Here is a 17187-nt window from a genome sequence, read left to right as displayed (position 1 = left end):
GAAGGCACACTTGGCAAACGCTCACCGTGATCAACTCCTGCCCAGAAACCTATGTCCCCACTGTAGAAGGATGTGTGGATCCAGAATTGGCCTCCACCGTCACTTACAGACTCACTTTAAAAAAATGGAAGACAATCTTACTCGGCTATGAGTGATCGCCAAAGAAGAAGGAGGATGCTGGAATAGATGGGCATTGGCCTGATCCGGCACAGCTTTTCTTATCCTCTAAAAAGGTAAAGGGACCCCTAACCATTAGGTCCAGTCGCAGACGACTCTGGGGTTGCGATGCTCATCTCGCTTTATTGGCCGAGGGAGCCGGCGTACAGCTTCCGGGTCATGTGGCCAGCATGACTAAGCCGCTTCTGGCGAACCAGAGCAGCACACGGAAACGCCGTTTACCTTCCCGCTGGAGCAGTACCTATTTATCTACTTGCACTTTGCCGTGCTTTCGAACTGCTAGGTTGGCAGGAGCTGGAACCAAGCAACAGGAGCTCACCCCGTCACAGGGATTCGAACCACCGACCTTCTGATCGGCAAGTCCTAGGCTCTGTGGTTTAACCCAAAGCGCCACCTGCGTCCCTCTATCCTCTTATCCTCTAGAAATTAAGAAAACGACATGGGTGATTTTCTGGGGGAGACTTTGCTCTTCCGAGTCATCTTTAAATGAATGCAAAAGAAAGCAAAGTGCAGACGGTCAACTGCAAAAACACTTTCATTTCTTTCCCTGGGTTGGTGTTTGGGGGGGGGGGGAAATCACGAGAATTTTTTTTTTTTAAATCCCCCGCAACACAAACACATTATGGCCTGGGAGGAAAAAGCCCAATGGCAGCACAACTGATTCTATAGGGCTCTTTTTGTTTAGCTTTTCACTTTTCTCTAGTTACCCCTGACCCACACCAAAACCTGTCAGAACAGACTTAAGAACATAAGGGCATCAGAAGAGCCTACAGGATCAGACCAGTTGCCCATTTAGTCCAGCATCCTTCTCTCGCAGCGGCCAATGTTCTCATACATGGAACGGCTTTTCCTTTCAAAATTGTTTTGACGTACTTTAAGGGAAGCGATTCATAAACGGCGTCAAATAAGTGATAACTGTTTTGTGGAATATCAGCTGCACAATTGTAGAAAGGTTGGGTTTTTTTTTTTACAGTGGTACCTCGGTTTAAGAACTTACTGTATTTTTCGCCCTATAGGGCGCATCAGCCCATAGGGCGCACCTAGTTTTCGGGGGGGGGGGGGAAGCAAGGAAAAAATATGATTCCCCCCACCCCCACAGCTCTGGGAGCAGCGGACAGGCTGCACGCAGCCTGTGCGCTACTCCAAGACCTTCTTCCTGCTTTTGCGGAATTCCAAGACCTTCTTCCTGCTTTTGGCGGAATTCCCCCACCTCATAGAAAAGCCCGCAGAAGCCGCACACCCTTTAAAGAACGTGCGGCTCCTGCAGGCTTTTCGACCCAGCTTGTGGGGCTGGCGATGGGGGGAAGCGCTGCTTTCCCCCACTGCCAGCCTCAAAGGGCAGGCTCTTCTGGCTTCAGCGAAAGCAACGCGAAGCCTCCGGAGCGCAGGCTTCCTAGGCTTCGCGTTGCTATCGCTGAAGCCAAGAAGCCTGCATTCGCCCCATGGGACGCACACACATTTCCCCTTCATTTTTGGAGGGGGAAAAGTGCGTCCTATAGGGCGAAAAATATGGTAATTCATTCTGGAGGTCCATTCTTGACCTGAAACTGTTCTTGAGGTACCACTTTAGCTAATGGGGCCTTCCGCTGCTGCCGCAAGATTTCTGTTCTCATCCTGAGGTAAAGTTCTTAACCCGAGGTACTACTTCCGGGTTAGCGGAGTTTGCAACTTGAAGCGTCTGTAACCTGAAGCGTCTGTAACCTGAAGTGTCTGTAACCCGAGGTACCACTGTACTTCATTTAGTTGAATTTGTACTATTTAGCATTTTAAACTTATTGTACACAGATTCAAGGAGTTGGAAGGGATCCTGAGGGTCATCTAGTCCAACCCCCTGCTGTGCAGGAATATGCAGCTGTCCCAAAATGGGGATCGAACCTGCAATCTCCTCCACATGCAGCTGCTGGGTGACCTTGGGCCAGTCACACTTCTTTGAAGTCTCTCAGCCCCACTCACCTCACAGAGTGTTTGTTGTGGGGGAGGAAGGGAAAGGAGATTGTTAGCCGCTTTGAGACTCCTGAAGGGGAGTGAAAGGCGGGATATCAAATCCAAACTCTTCTTCTTCTTCTTCAATCTTATTATTATCAGCACTGCGCTGCAACCAACTGAGCTATCCAGGCTTCTTCTTTGTGAAGGTTGAGAGGAGTTCCCTACCAGGACAGACTTTGCTCATGTGCTCAAGACATCGATTCCATAAATCATATTTTGTTACATTGTGCGAAGTATGAGCAGGCCAGGGCTGAACTGATACTACCCTTGCTGGTGCCTTTCCCGGGAAAGTCAGAGGCTCACTATGTCAGGTTCCTACTGGAAGACCGGACAAAAGCTAGAACGTTGGCAGGGGCAAAGTATTTATCGTGGTTGCAAGAACAAATGAGCCCTATATTCCAAACAAAGTGCTTGATTAACCTGGAGGTAGGCTGTATGAACTCTGTATTGATTTGTAATGTTTTCTTGGTCTCTGGACCGTAATAAAGATTGTTGTTTGTGAAGCAGGGGGCAGGTCTGTACAGGAATAATTAAAAGAGCAGCATGGAGACCCTGCATTGGGGTGCTGAGTCACTTACCAAATTCCTTGGAAGCCTGGTCGGCAGAGGCAGCGCCCCGACTCGAAGTCGCACGTGCCGTTGAAACAGTCGTTGCAGACAAAGGCGCAGTTCTCACCGTAGGTCCCGTTGCGACACTTCGTCTCACACCTGGAGGAAGTTCAAGATGGTGAGCGGGCAGTAGGGGGCAACAAAAAGGAACAGCCGCTCTCAGAACAGCTTTCAGCACAACAGCTGTTGTACGTTTCTGAGCGCAATTCAATGTGTTGGTGCTAAATTTTAAAGCCCTCAACGGCCTCGGCCCAGTATACCTGAAGGAGCGTCTCTATCCCCATCGTTCTGCCTGGACACTGAGGTCCAGCTCTGAGGGCCTTCTGGCTATTCTCTCACTGTGAGAAGTGAAGCTACGGGGAACCAGGCAGAGGGCCTTCTCGGTAGTGGCGCCCAGCCTGTGGAACACCCTCCCACCAGATGTCAAGGAGATAAAGAACTATCTGACTTAGAAGACATCTGAAGGCAGCCCTGTTTAGGGAAGCTTTTAATGTTTTGTCGCTATTATTATTATTAGATTGGGAGCTGCCCAGGGTGGCTGGGGAAACCCAGCCAGATGAGTGGGGTATAAATAAATTATTATTATTATTATTGTTATTGTTATTGTTATTGTTATTATAACAATAATAACATTATAACATACAGATCAGTATGGCCGACACAACAAACCCACCCCCCACATACAAACTAGCCATACTGCAATCAACCAAACACAACCAAGCAAACCCTGGACTCTCCAATCTCTCACAACACCAATAAAAAGATAACTATATAAATAAAGGACTGACCCACGAGACGCTGACATAAAAACTCTGCACAAACACTATGCTATAGAATGAACAAATAATCATCCCCCAACTCCCTTCTCTTCCCCCCCCCAAATCTATGACAATAGTGCCCCATTCCAAATGTAAACAGACTGTAAAAAAGACCATATGAGCTGAAAGTGGAGGTTCTATACTGTATGTACTTTTCCTTGCTTATTTGTTTTGTATCACAAAAATCTTTAATAAAACCATTTTCTTTTTAAGAACGGCTTTTTGCTTCTGCTTCTTAGCTTACTGACACGCCTTTTTCACATCACCATCTCCAGCAGTTCATTGCCTTGACCACAAGCGGGTGGAGAACAGATCAGGATCTGCCGTTAGATCTCTTCCTGATTTGCAGTAGATTAGTAAGCGTCTCCAGCTCTTGATAACAGCAGCAGCAACATTTATATATTTCTAAATCGGGCTGCTGAAATTGAGAACCGAACGTCGGAAGATTCAGGATGGATTTTTATTTATTTATTTTGAAAGCAGTTCTCCCCACGCAGCACGTAGTTAAACTGTGGAACTCGCTCCCCCAGTGACGTTGGGTGGCTTTGAAAGAAGAATGGACAGGTTCATGGCGAATTTGGATAGCTATTAGCCATGACGGTCATTCTCCAACCATGGAGGCAGCAAGATGTCTGAAGACCAGTCACTGGAAACTGCATGCAGGAAGGGAGAGTGTTCTTGGGCTTGGGTCCTGCCTGCCTTCTTGGCTACTGTGCAAACAGTATGATGGACTAGATGGGCCTGACACTCTTTTTAGGTTCTTAACTCTAACTAGGAGTGGACATTTGTATCTCCACTTCAGTACCCAGCTTTGGTAAAGGTAAAGGTAAAGGTACCCCTGCCCGTACGGGCCAGTCTTGACAGACTCTAGGGTTGTGTGCCCATCTCACTCAAGAGGCCGGGGGCCAGTGCTGTCCGGAGACACTTCCGGGTCACGTGGCCAGCGTGACATCGCTGCTCTGGTGAGCCAGAGCCGCACACGGAAATGCCGTTTAACTTCCCGCTAGTAAGCGGTCCCTATTTATCTACTTGCACCCGGGAGTGCTTTCGAACTGCTAGGTTGGCAGGCGCTGGGACCGAACAACGGGAGCGCACCCCGCCGCGGGGATTCGAACCGCCAACCTTTCAATTGGCAAGCCCTAGGTGCTGAGGCTTTTACCCACAGCGCCACCCGCTTTGGTACTGAAAACTAATTGTTGGGCTCAGAATGTGCTCAGAGCAACTCTGCGCTTGAATCCTCTCTGTCTTTTAAGGTTATGCTGAATCAGACCACCTAGTCCAGTTTCCTGTTCTTACAGGGGCCAACCAGATGCTTCAACGGGAAGCCCCAAACCTGCTCCCCCCCCCCAGTTGGCATTCAGAACCATCCTGCCTCTGACAATATGCATTTTGCACCAGGTGTTGCAGAGGTTGGAAATCTAATATAAAACAAAGTAGAATTGGCAAGCCTGAAATCTGCCTGCCCATAACCATCAGGCAAGTAAGTACAGAGTGTTGGCATGCAGAGGGCCGGAAGGCCAGCTGGGCCATTCCTTTCCAGCCATCCCGCTGTGAAGACCATCACCTCTGCTCCAACGTAAATCAGCAACCTGGGCTTATTCACCCAGGCACACTATCAGCAGATCGAACTGTGCACACAGAATAGGTGTGAGGCTTGTGGAAGCATACTACAACTACAGATTTATTAATCATAAATCAGGACAAAGAAACATGTCGTCTCTGTCTCATGTTGTCTCAGAGAGAACAGCTAAAAGCAAAAGCTATACACACAACAGAAGTTCCCAGCATACTGTGCTGGAATGTAAACAGACATGTGACATGTAACAATTCCATGTCTGTTCCTTAAGGTGGAATGGAAATGTCAACACAGAGATCATTATTACTGTTGTTATTGTTATTGCTCTACCACTGCACTGTGGTAATAAAGATGGAGGTGGGGCAACTCACAGCCTGGTGCTCTAAGGGCCCTTGAGAAGCCCAAACTCCCTTGCTAGACTCACCTGTCCCCGATCCAGCCAGGATTGCAGTGAGAACACTTGCCGTTGATGTGGTTGCAGGTGTGGCCGTCCTTGCAGGGAGGACAGGTCTGGTCACAGCCCTCCCCGTAGAAGCCTGCCGAGCAGATCTGGTCGCACTTGGTGCCGTTCCAGCCAGCTTCGCATGCCAGGCAGCGCCCGTCCGCAATGGTGCAGGGCTGAAGCTCCTTGCATTGCCCACACCTGGAAAAGCCACAGAGAGGCAGGTCAGTCAGGAAGGAGATCAACAAAGCCCTGCAAAGCAACTGGTCCTCCCCAAGTGTAGCGGGCTGGGGTCACGGCAGGTGGAAGACCTGTTACTATTTCTGCAGCAGGGTCCCACCCTCTAGCATCCTAGAACTGTCCAATGAACATGAAAGGAGAGGGGTTTTTTTAGCTACAGAGAAAACGCCTCCCCTTTTAATACTGATGGGAGGCAATCAGAATTTAAGGCGGTGAGTCAGCCATTGAAGATGAGCTCCTAGGGGAGTGCTGGCCTAACTTGGCCCTCCAGCTGTTTTGGAACTACAACTCCCATCATCCCTAGCTAACAGGACCAGCGGTCAGGGATGATGGAAATTGTAGTCCCAAAACAGCTGGAGGACCAAGTTTGGCCTAGGGTGACTCTGGAGAAGATGAATGGGGTTAGCCAAGGAGGACTTGTTCTGTGCACTCCAAAAAGCTAAGCATTTAGGAACATGGAAACCCACAGTTTCCAGAGATTAGGCTAGATAGGTACCTTTTATCACATGTGGTGGCTGTGTAAGGTAATAAAAGCATTCTGGGAAATGATATATCATGAACTGGAAAAAATGTTTAAAATAACTTTTGTAAAACAAAACAAAACCCAGAAGCTTTTATATTACGAATTGTAGGTACCAAGATTGCAAAAAGGCAAAAAAGACTTTTTATGTATGAGACAACAGCAGCACGGATGCTACTAGCCTAGAGATGGAAGTCCCTACCAGAGAGGAATGGCAAATTAAGCTGTTGGGGTATGCTGAAATGGCAAAACTGACCGGAAAGCTCAGGAACCAAGAAGACAAAAAGTTTAAGAAAGAATGGGGGAAATCTGCAACTTATTTAGGAGACCACCGTGAGCAGATAAAAACATTAGCAGGATTTTAATAACACTTGAGAGAAATCTCAATGTATGGTTATGTATTGTTATAACTTTGTGGTTGTAAAATCAAATGAAAATTATTTCAAAAAGAAAAGAGAAAAAAAGATGGGCCCCATTTGGCTTGAACCAGGTACAAAGCTCTTCTCACATTCTAGTTTACAGGAAAGCTAAATTGAAGAAGAAGAAGAAGAAGAAGAAGAAGAAGAAGAAGAAGAAGAAGAAGAAGAAGAAGGGGAGGAGTTTGGACTTGATATCCCGCCTTTCACTCCCCTTAAGGAGTCTCAAAAACGGTTAACCATCTCCTTTCCCTTCCTCCCCCACAACAAACACTCTGTGAGGTGAGTGGGGCTGAGAGACTTCAGAGAAGTGTGACTGGCCCAAGGTCACCCAGCAGCTGCATGTGGAGAAGCAGGGAAGCGAACCCGGTTCACCAGATTACGAGTCCACCGCTCTTAACCACTACACCATGCTGGCTCCCATGGTGGGAAGCTGAGGAAGCGTGACTAAGTGGGAGGAGTCAGGGGCAGGGCTTGGGATATTATTCTGGGCCATCCCTCCTCCTCCCAAAACCAGAGCACCGATCCACCTTTCGGCGCGTGAGTTTCCTCTAGGCCCGATTTGCAATTCCGCCCCACACGTTTCGCAGGGGACTCTTGGCTGGGGGATTGGACCAGATGATCTTTGGGGGTCTCCTAAGGTTCTATGAGGGACGCGGGTGGCGCTGTGGGTTAAACCACAGAGCCTAGGACTTGCCGATCAGAAAGTCGGCAGAACGAATCCCTGCAATGGGGTGAGCTCCCGTTGCTCGGTCCCTGCTCCTGTCAACCTAGCAATTTGAAAGCACGTCAAAGTGCAAGTAGATCAATAGGTACCGCTCCGGCGAGAAGGTAAACGCCGTTTCTGTGCGCTGCTCTGGTTCGCCAGAAGCGGCTTAGTCATGCTGGCCACATGACCCGGAAGCTGTACGCCGTCTCCCTTGGCCAGTAAAGTGAGATGAGCACCGCAACCCCAGAGTCGGTCACTACTGGACCTAATGGTCAGGGGTCCCTTTACCTTTACTAAGATTCTATGATTCTATGACTGCTGCCCCCCCTTCCTTACCTCCTCCGGCAGCCTTGCCCGTAGAATCCGGCCGGGCAGGGCTCCCTGCAGAACTTCCCCCGGTATCCCGGCTCACAAGTGCAGGTCCCGTCCAGCTGGTTGCACTTGCCCATGTGGCACTGGCAGTAGCGGTCGCAGCGGGGGCCGAAGGTGCGCCCCCGGCACTGGCACCGGCCCGTGAACTGCTCGCAGGGCGAGTTGTTGCAGGAGCACTGGTTGTTGCAGCTGCGGCCCCACCAGCCCGGCTGGCAGATGCAGGTGCCCACCTGCTGGTCACACTGGGAGTTGAGGCTGCAGTAGCAGGCGCTGGAGCACTGGGGGCCCCACCAGTTGGGCTCGCAGGTGCACTTGCCCGTCTTCTGGTCGCACTTGCCGTGCTTGCACAGGCAGGCGTTCTCGCACTTGGGCCCCCAGCGGTTGGCGTTGCAGGTGCACTGGCCCGTCACGTCCTCGCATTGCCCGTTGGGGTGGCACTGGCACATCTCCTTGCAGTCGGGGCCCCAGAACTGGCGGGGACACTCTGGGGGATGGGGAGGATGACAACAGCAAGGTTAGCGCAGGGGCTGGGGGAGCGGGAACCTTTTAAAAAAAAAATCGAGACCGAGGGCCGCATTCACTCCTTCTGAGGGCCACATGGTGGTGGTGGGCGGGGCCACAGGCCAAAGTAGGCGGAGCAACAGGTGTAAATGTAGAGATGTGTACAGTGCATTGTATATTGGCCATGACTAAGCAAGGCCTGTGAATTTCAATGGGTCTACTCTGGGTAAACCAAGGATGACTACCACCCAGTAGGAGAGTCTTGTTTAAAATATATTTGATGTAGTTGTGTTTTTATGAACAGTATAATAATTATAATAATACCCACCCATCTGGCTGGGTTGCATAAATCGTCTTATTGAGAAGGGAATTAATAAATCAGTGATAATGATAATAATAAAAAACATTCAATACAGCCCTTAACATAGAGGTTTTGTTGTATTATGGAATACTGCATCATATACAGCGGTACCTCTAGTTATGGACATGATCCATTCCGGAGCGCTTATGCGCACGTGCAAAGCATGCAGAACTCTTCTGCGCATGTGCGAAGCGTGCAGAACACTTCTGTGTATGCGGTGAAACCCGGAAGTATACACTTCCAGGTTTGCCGTAACCCGAAAATCCGCAACATGAAGCGAACGCAACAAGAGGTATGACTGTATGTGTCATTTCAATTTTTAAATGTTCAGTATATGCATATTCAACCTTTAAGAATTGAAATGTCTCAGGTCAACTCTGAATAGCCCTTTTATTTTATATTTAACAAAAATGAGATGCCATGTACCAGAACAGAAGGCCTCTAAGCCGTTTACAGTGGACCGCTTAGTAAAACCACAAAGGTGCTAAAAATGCTGTCAATTTAAACACACACACACATACACTGACAGGCGTAAAGCTGTCTGTCAGCTGGGGGCAAATTTCAATTATTAAGTTCAAGCCCAATTCAAAAAACAGGGTGTGTGTGTACATCTGTCAGTCATGATTTAAAGCAAATCCTACCACACATTTATTCCGCTATTTGTTGTATTAATATATCACCTTTTCTCCCAAGGAGCTTCCCCTCCTCATTTAATTCCCACCAACCACCCTGTGAGGTAGCTCAGGCTGAGAGGCAGTGACTGGCCCTCAAGTCTCTCCTGGGTCCTAGTCCGGCGCTGTAACCACTACACGACCCTGTCCTCTGTACTCACTGGTTTCACAGTTGGCACCAAAGTAACCATGGCGGCAGCGGCATTCATTGGGCCTCACACAGACCTCATTGTCCTTGCAGGTGAAGTTTCCCTCGCACGCAGCTACGAGGGGGGAAAAAAGAGAGGGGATAATTGAGAAAACGGGGACGTGTGGAACAGACGGCTGGCGGGACACCCGTGCGAAGAGGGTGGGAGCCTCCCCACTACCCTTGCGCACCCAACAGAGGTGCCACTAAGCCAGAGACCCCCTAGCGGGTGTCAGCAGGTGACTAACTTTGCTGGAGCGTCATTTCAGAGAGGGGTGCAAGGTGTCTAATCTAAAACACACACCAAACAAACCTTGAAGGAATGCCTACAGAAAAGGATGCCGGTTCGCCAGCTATGACCGTTCCTACACTGGCATAGCCTGGCCTCAGTTGCCCATGCGCTAGTCACCTTCTACTTGACTACTGCAATGTGTTGAATGTGGGGCTGCCCTTGAAGACGGCCTGCAGGCTGCAGCTAGGGCAGAATGCGGCCGATAGTGGCGCATGTTCTTGAAGGGAACATGCATCGCTGGTCCTGAAAAGGTTGCACTGACTGCTGCTGAACTACCAGGCCCGATTCAAGGCCTAGTACGAGCGTATCAAGTCCTAACTGAATTGGGGCCCGAGTACCTAAATGGGCGCTTTCCCCAATAGCAACCATCTTGGACCCTACGATTGGTGCTACCCAGTTGGCACTGACCCCCTGGCAAGACCTTTTCAGTGGTGGCTCCCTGTGTGTGGAACACCCTCCCTTGTGAGGTGCACCTGTCTCCCTCAGGACTGGCATTCAGGAGATGTTTTAAAACATTCCTGCTCACTCAGGCATTGGGTGTCTTCAAGACACTGATCCTGGCAAGCCTTGAGAGAATGGCTTTAAACCTTTCGTAATAGCGCTTTAAACTGTGTTTAGAATGCTATTAGCAGTGCTTAGGTTTTCAAGAACGTATTAGCTGGGTCTGGGTCACTCTGGGCTCCTGAGAGAATTAATTACCAGAAACAAGTTTGCTTGGGAGTATGTCGCATTGTGTTAATTGAGGTTTGCTCCAGAATAAGTGTGAACAGGACCGTCTTCCTGACGCTGGAGTCTCTGTGGAGAAACTCCAGCAGATAATAGCAAAGATGGACTGCAATGAATAAATGCGGGGGCCAGACTAGATGGCTCCTGGGGTCCCTCCTTCCGACTCCTGGTTAAAAGAAGGTAGCTCACTTTGGGCAGACAATGCAGCGTTTTAAAATGGAAACTAAAAGAGTGACAGGGACAGTTTTGGAGGAAGGTTTTTAATTTGATTCGGTATTCTAACTTTTGTCAGTTTTAAAATAGGGTTGTAATTTTTTCTTGATATGACTGTTTTATGAACCGCTTTGAGGCATTCTTTCTTTCCTTTTTTTACCATCAAGCAGTGAATCAATTTTATGAAGAAAGCAAGCAAGCAAACAAAAAAGCTGAGCTAAAATAAAATAGGCTTTGGGGTGGTAAAATGGCTCCAAGTAAAACCAGGTGGGGTGTGTCAGAAGCTAGAGTTTTTAGCTTCTCTGGGTTACTTTGAAAATACAAGACTTTTTTATTTTTTACCTCAACAGGTTAATAATAGTGGGGTAGGCAAACAAACACCACCCTATTTGTAGAAATCGGATGGTTTTTTGGGATGTGTTTCGTTTACAGAACAAAAACCGAAAATGGAAAGTGGTTGAAATTTGGGGGGTGCTGTTTACTATTGCCCAGCCAGGTGACGGGAACCTAAAAAGGTTGTGTTTTAGGGCTAGTTCACTTACAGCATCATCAACCTTCCTTCATGAGGACATGGGTCTTTAGCAGGCTGCACATTGAAGATTTCCAGACTAGGTGACTCGTGGGACGGGGGACTGCAGGCAGAGGCAACCCCCCTGGCCCCAAGAGGCTGCTGAGAACACCACCCTTCCTTCAGGTTTCCAATTCAAGACTTTGCTTCTTAAGAACCAGACTAATCCCTGAGAAAAGTGCCTCATTTCCACCCCCTGGGAACCACCACTGAACAGACATTGACAGGTACACAGTCCCCACACAGGAAGGAGGCAGAAGGTTCCAGAAAGCCCAAAGACGGACACCAGAAAGAAATCTAGAAAAGCACAGAAACATTATTAGGCAGCAGCAGGCTAAGCCTAGAGAAGGAAAGAGCTTAGCATGCACACAGCAGAAAGATTTTTTAAAATAAACCCCCCCTCACAGAAACCCAGAGAACACCCAGTTCCCAACACCTGTGAGATGGCAGGCAAAGCACTTACTTACCCCATGGACGGTGGAGACACTACTCTGGCCCCAGCGGAAGTGCTTTGGATAGGATCCGGCCAAGGCGCTACAGACATGCAAAGGAGGAGTTGAGGGAGGGGGGGGAGTTAGTTAGAAAAACTCAGGTATTAGTTGGTTATTCAGCCTTTTAAATACACAGGCAAAATGCAGAGGAGCATCGCTAGCTTTCCTGTGTGGCAACTGTTTCCAGAGAGGGCGGCAAAAAAGAAGAGCCCCGTGGCACATTAAGGACTAAGGAATTTGTGACGGCACAAGCATCCAGGGACCGCTGCCCCTTTCATTTGTGAAAGCTTAAGCCATTTTTTTTAAAACCAGCCTTCAGCTGTTTTGCACTAGAACTCCCATCTGCCCCATCAGAATAGCCTGCTGGATTGGGCCAATGGCCCACCAAGCCACGACAGCTAGACTGGTGACTGGGAGTGGCCGCCGAGAACCTATAAACATCCGGTTCTGAAAGACCTACATTGGCTCCCAGTACATTTCTGAGAACAATTCAAACTGACATTTAAAGCCCTAAATGGCCTCGGCCTTGTATACCTGAAGGAGTGTCTCCACCCCCATCGTTCAGCCCGGACACTGAGGTCCAGTGCCGAGGGCCTTCTGGCGGTTCCCTCACTGCGAGAAGTGAGGTTACAGGGAACCAGGCAGAGGGCCTTCTCAGTAGTGGCGCCCGCCCTGTGGAACGCCTAAAGGAAACCACAGTGGATGCTTGGGTTGCAAACGTGATCCGTGCAGGATGCATGTTCGCAACCCGCAGTGTTCGCAACCTGCAGTGGCACATCTGCACATGCGCAGGTTGCGAATTGGTGCTTCTGCGCTTGCGCAAAGCGCAATTTAGCGCTTCTGCACATGCGCGGCTGCCGAAACCCGGAAGTAACCCGTTCTGGTACTTCCGGGTTTGGGCGGTCCGTAACCTGAAAAAACGCAACCTGAAGCATCTGTAACCCAAGGTATGACTGTATCTGACTTTTAGAAGACATCTGAAGGCAGCCCTGTTTAGGGAGGTTTTTTATGTTTGATGTTTTCTCATGTTTTTAATATTCTGTTGGAAGCTGCCCAGAGTGGCTGGGAAACCCAGCCAGATGGGCAGGGTATGTATGTATGTATGTAAAAAGGTAAAGGTACCCCTGCCCGTACGGGCCAGTCTTGCCAGACTCTAGGGTTGTGCGCTCATCTCACTCTATAGGCCGGGAGCCAGCGCTGTCCGCAGACACTTCCGGGTCACGTGGCCAGCATGACAAAGCTGCATCTGGCAAGCCAGCGCAGCACACGGAATGCCGTTTACCTTCCCACTGGTAAACGGTCCCTATTTATCTACTTGCACCCGGAGGTGCTTTCGAACTGCTAGGTTGGCAGGCGCTGGGACCGAACGACGGGAGCGCACCCCGCCGCGGGGAATCGAACCGCCAACCTGATGATCGGCAAGTCCTAGGCGCTGAGGTTTTACCCACAGCGCCACCCGCGTCCCCATGTATGTATGTATGTATGTATGTATGTATAAATAAATGAATCGTAGAATTGGAAGGGATCCTGAGAATCATCTAATCCAACCCCCTGCAATGCAGCTGTCCTTACGGGGATCGAACCTGCGACCTTGGCATTGTCAGCACCACGCTCTAACCACCTGAGCTATCCACTTAGTCCAGCATCCTGTTCTCACAGGGGCTGCCCATAGGTTTGTGGGAAACCTGCAAGCAGGACCTGAGTGCAACAGAAACTCTTTCCTCCTGCGGTTTCCAGCAGCTGGTATTCAGAAGCATTGCTGCCTCTAACTGGGGAGGCAGAGCACAGCCATTGTGGCTGGTACCCATCGATAGCCTTTTCCTCCATTAATTGGTCGGATCCTCTTTTAAAGCCATCTAGGTTGCTGCCCATCTGTGCCTCCTGTGGGAGGGAGTTCCATGGTTTCGCTCTGCCCTGAGTGAAGGACTTTCTTTTTTCTGCCCCGAACAAACATCACCAGAGGAGGCAGAAGCCCCTCGGCTTACAGCAGGTCTGCTGCCGACCTGGAGATTTGAACACTGAGCTGGACAACTGCACAGACGCACACATGCACACACGTACATATGCACACACACACACAGGCTGGCTGCTCCCGAGGCCAGGAGGCGGCCGCTGTTGATCAGCACCGAGAAATATTACTCCACAGGAAAGGAAGGGGGGCCTCAGCCAAATGGAACGGCGGCGGATTTACTAGGCCTCCAAAAATAGCTCCTCCAAGTTTCCCAGCAGCGCCTTGGGACTCCAAGTCCCGAGAACTTCTGCAGCCTCCCTCTCCCCGCTCGGCCGAGTTCTACAAAGGATTCCAGCCGGAACCTGGGGATGCCAAGTTCCAGCGCCGAGGGGGGACCTTCTGGCTACGGACAACAGAGAACAGTGAAGGAACGGTGGAGAAACTGCTGCTTCCTTTCTTCCAGCTTTTTGCCTGGGCAAGCGACAACTCTACTAAGAGCGAACGGGGAGGACGGACCCTGCTCCCCCGTACCCGGGCCGTTCAGGGGGCATTTGTTTATTTATTGTACTTCCACCCACCCCTTTTGTCCAAGCGGCTCAAAGTGCCGTACCTGGATCTGCTCCCCTTCCTCATTTAATCCCCAAAATGACCCTGAGAGGCAGCGACTAGACACCAAATTCACAGTCGGTGAGCTTCATAGCCAAGTAGGAGGATTCGAACCCTGGTCTCCCAGGTCTTAGTCCAAAACTCAAACCCCTACACCACCACTGGTCTTGCCTCGGAGGAGCCTGATTTAAAATAAGCTGTATTGGGGCATTTGTTTCCAGTGGTACCTCGGGTTAAGTACTTAATTCGTTCCAGAGGTCCGTTCTTAACCTGAAACTGTTCTTAACCTGAAGCACCACTTTAGCTAAAGGGGCCTCCCACTGCTGCCGCGCCGCCGGAGCACGATTTCTGTTCTCATCCTGAAGCAAAGTTCTTAACCCGAGGTAATATTTCTGGGTTAGTGGAGTCTGTAACCTGAAGCATATGTAACCTGAAGCGTATGTAGCCTGAGGTACCACTGTATTTACTGCATGAATAAATTGCATACATGGAATTGTATCTCACCTTCTTTTCTCCCAGGAGCTCAACGTGGTATGCCTGGCTCACCCCCCCCCCACTCCTCATTTAGCCCCCACAATAACCCTGTGAGGTAGGTTAGTCCGAGAGGCAGAGACTTGCACAAAGTTGCCCAGTTAGCTTCATGGCCAAGTGGGGATATGAACTCCCAGGTCCTGGTCTGACACTCTAACCACTACACCACCGCTGCCTCTCACATATGGTGCGTCCTCGTTTGTTCCCTCAGGTGGTCAAGAACCAGGGCTGCAGGCCGCGCACTGGCAAAATTCAAATTCTTCAGCATGAAAAGCTAATTCTCCAAACTGCACCAATCGTGTGAAATTCATCCACTTTCTACCAGCAATCAGGGTAAGAAGCAAGGAGCTAGAGAATACAGGGCAGTGAAGCTGCCCCCCCCCATGTAAACCACCGAAAAGCTTCCTCTGCAACCTATCTGTCTCCTGAGACTTCTCCCAGGTGATGCCCTCAAATTTCCAGGCAACTCTGGGCAGTCATGAGGACTACTAACTTGATTAAACATAGAATCATAGAATCATAGAGTTGGAAGAGACCACAAGGGCCATCGAGTCCAACCCCCTGCCAAGCAGGAAACACCATCAGAGTACTCCTGACATATGGTTGTCAAGCCTCTGCTTAAAGACCTCCAAAGAAGGAGACTCCACCACACTCCTTGGCAGCAAATTCCACTGTCGAACAGCTCTTACTGTCAGGAAGTTCTTCCTAATGTTTAGGTAGAATCTTCTTTCTTGTAGTTTGGATCCATTGCTCCGTGTCCGCTTCTCTGGAGCAGCAGAAAACAACCTTTCTCCCTCCTCTATATGACATCCTTTTATATATTTGAACATGGCTATCATATCACCCCTTAACCTCCTCTTCTCCAGGCTAAACATGCCCAGCTCCCTTAGCCGTTCCTCATAAGGCATCGTTTCCAGGCCTTTGACCATTTTGGTTGCCCTCCTCTGGACACGTTCCAGTTTGTCAGTGTCCTTCTTGAACTGGCACAGAGAAAGCAGATAGAGCAGTTTTGTGTGGTTAGTGGACGAGGGGGACTAGGCTATTCCCCTAAATGTCTCTGGTAAGTATTAAAGCATAGCGCCTCCTTTCCCAAAGCCCGGGAAGCTTCTGCCCACATAGGGAGGGAGGTGGGATGCTCATGCGAGTGACATCCCCTCACAAGCTGCTGCCTCTGGCCCTCACTGTTCCCCTGAGAAAAATTTCACTGCATACCACTGAGATAGAGAAAAGTTTTCCTCTCTGCCTTGCAACACTGGGACTCATAGGCACCTAGTGAAGCTGGGCGTTCTACCAGAAAACCATATCGGAACGTGGCCATTTTTAGATGATGGCAAAAAGCAGGACGTGGGTTAGGAGAGAAAGAGGGAAATGGAGCAATAAAGCCATGTCTGGCCACGAGGACTGCAAACATGCTGAGTTTTAGAAATGAAAGCTGACACACCCAGGGTTTTAGTCAAGTTGCTGGAGTCTGCATCTCAAAGCCCGACCCAGCCTTCAAGGCATGGCTGCAATACAGGGCTTGCCCCCCTCCCAGCTGGAACTCGCCGGAACTGAGTTCCAGCACATCTCAGACTGGCACCACTGCAAATATAACAAGGGAGGTGTTAACGGTGAGTTCTGGCACCTCTTTTTTCTAGAAAAGGAACACTGATGATCACTGGCCTGTGTGTAGGAAGGCATTAAAAGGTAAAGGGACCCCTGACCATTAGGTCCAGTTGTGGCCGACTCTGGGGTTGTGGCGCTCATCTCGCTTTATTGGCCAAGGGAGCCGGCGTACAGCTTCTGGGTCATGTGGCCAGCATGACTAAGCCGCTTCTGGCGAACCAGAGCAGCGCACGGAAACGCCGTTTACCTTCCCACCAGAGTGGTACCTATTTATCTACTTGCACTTTGACGTGCTTTCGAACTGCTAGGTTGGCAGGAGCAGGGACCGAGCAATGGGTGCTCACGCCGTCACAGGGATTTGAACCACCAACCTTCTGATCAGTAAGCCCTAGGCTCTGTGGTTTAATCCACAGTGCCACCCGCGTCCCTTTGTAGGAAGCCATTACATCCCAATTAAACAGTATGACAATCCAACACAAGGCTACAGGCTACTCCCCTTCTCTATAGCAAAGCTGTGCAAAGACAGAGCCTTCGGAAAATTTACAAAGGCATTCTGAAACCCAGGAGAGCTGCTGCCAGTCCGTGCCGACGATACTGAGCAGTAGTAAGAGTTGACATGA

At 49.7% G+C, this 17187-nt stretch overlaps 1 protein-coding gene across 2 annotated transcripts in view; it reads right to left on the bottom strand.

The window, feature by feature from the left end:
* Positions 1–17187, bottom strand: part of SCARF2 (scavenger receptor class F member 2) — a 52785-nt gene that overhangs the window by 27303 nt on the left and 8295 nt on the right. Inside the window, exons 3-7 of one of the 2 annotated variants that reach the window (XM_028709841.2) lie at positions 11851–11917; positions 9559–9660; positions 7829–8348; positions 5590–5808; positions 2742–2870 (exon numbers count right to left, since the gene is read on the bottom strand). In XM_028709841.2, the coding sequence (XP_028565674.2) occupies positions 2742–2870; positions 5590–5808; positions 7829–8310 (830 nt within the window). In that variant the 5' untranslated portion in view covers positions 8311–8348; positions 9559–9660; positions 11851–11917. The remainder of the gene's footprint in view (positions 1–2741; positions 2871–5589; positions 5809–7828; positions 8349–9558; positions 9661–11850; positions 11918–17187) is intronic. The other variant, XM_028709840.2, reaches the window with a different exon arrangement.

This window comes from Podarcis muralis, chromosome 16, assembly GCF_964188315.1.
Source record: "Podarcis muralis chromosome 16, rPodMur119.hap1.1, whole genome shotgun sequence".
In the NCBI taxonomy this organism is placed as follows: domain Eukaryota; kingdom Metazoa; phylum Chordata; class Lepidosauria; order Squamata; family Lacertidae; genus Podarcis; species Podarcis muralis.
Note: the sequence above shows the minus strand (reverse complement) of the source record. Positions and strands in the feature narration are given on the sequence as shown.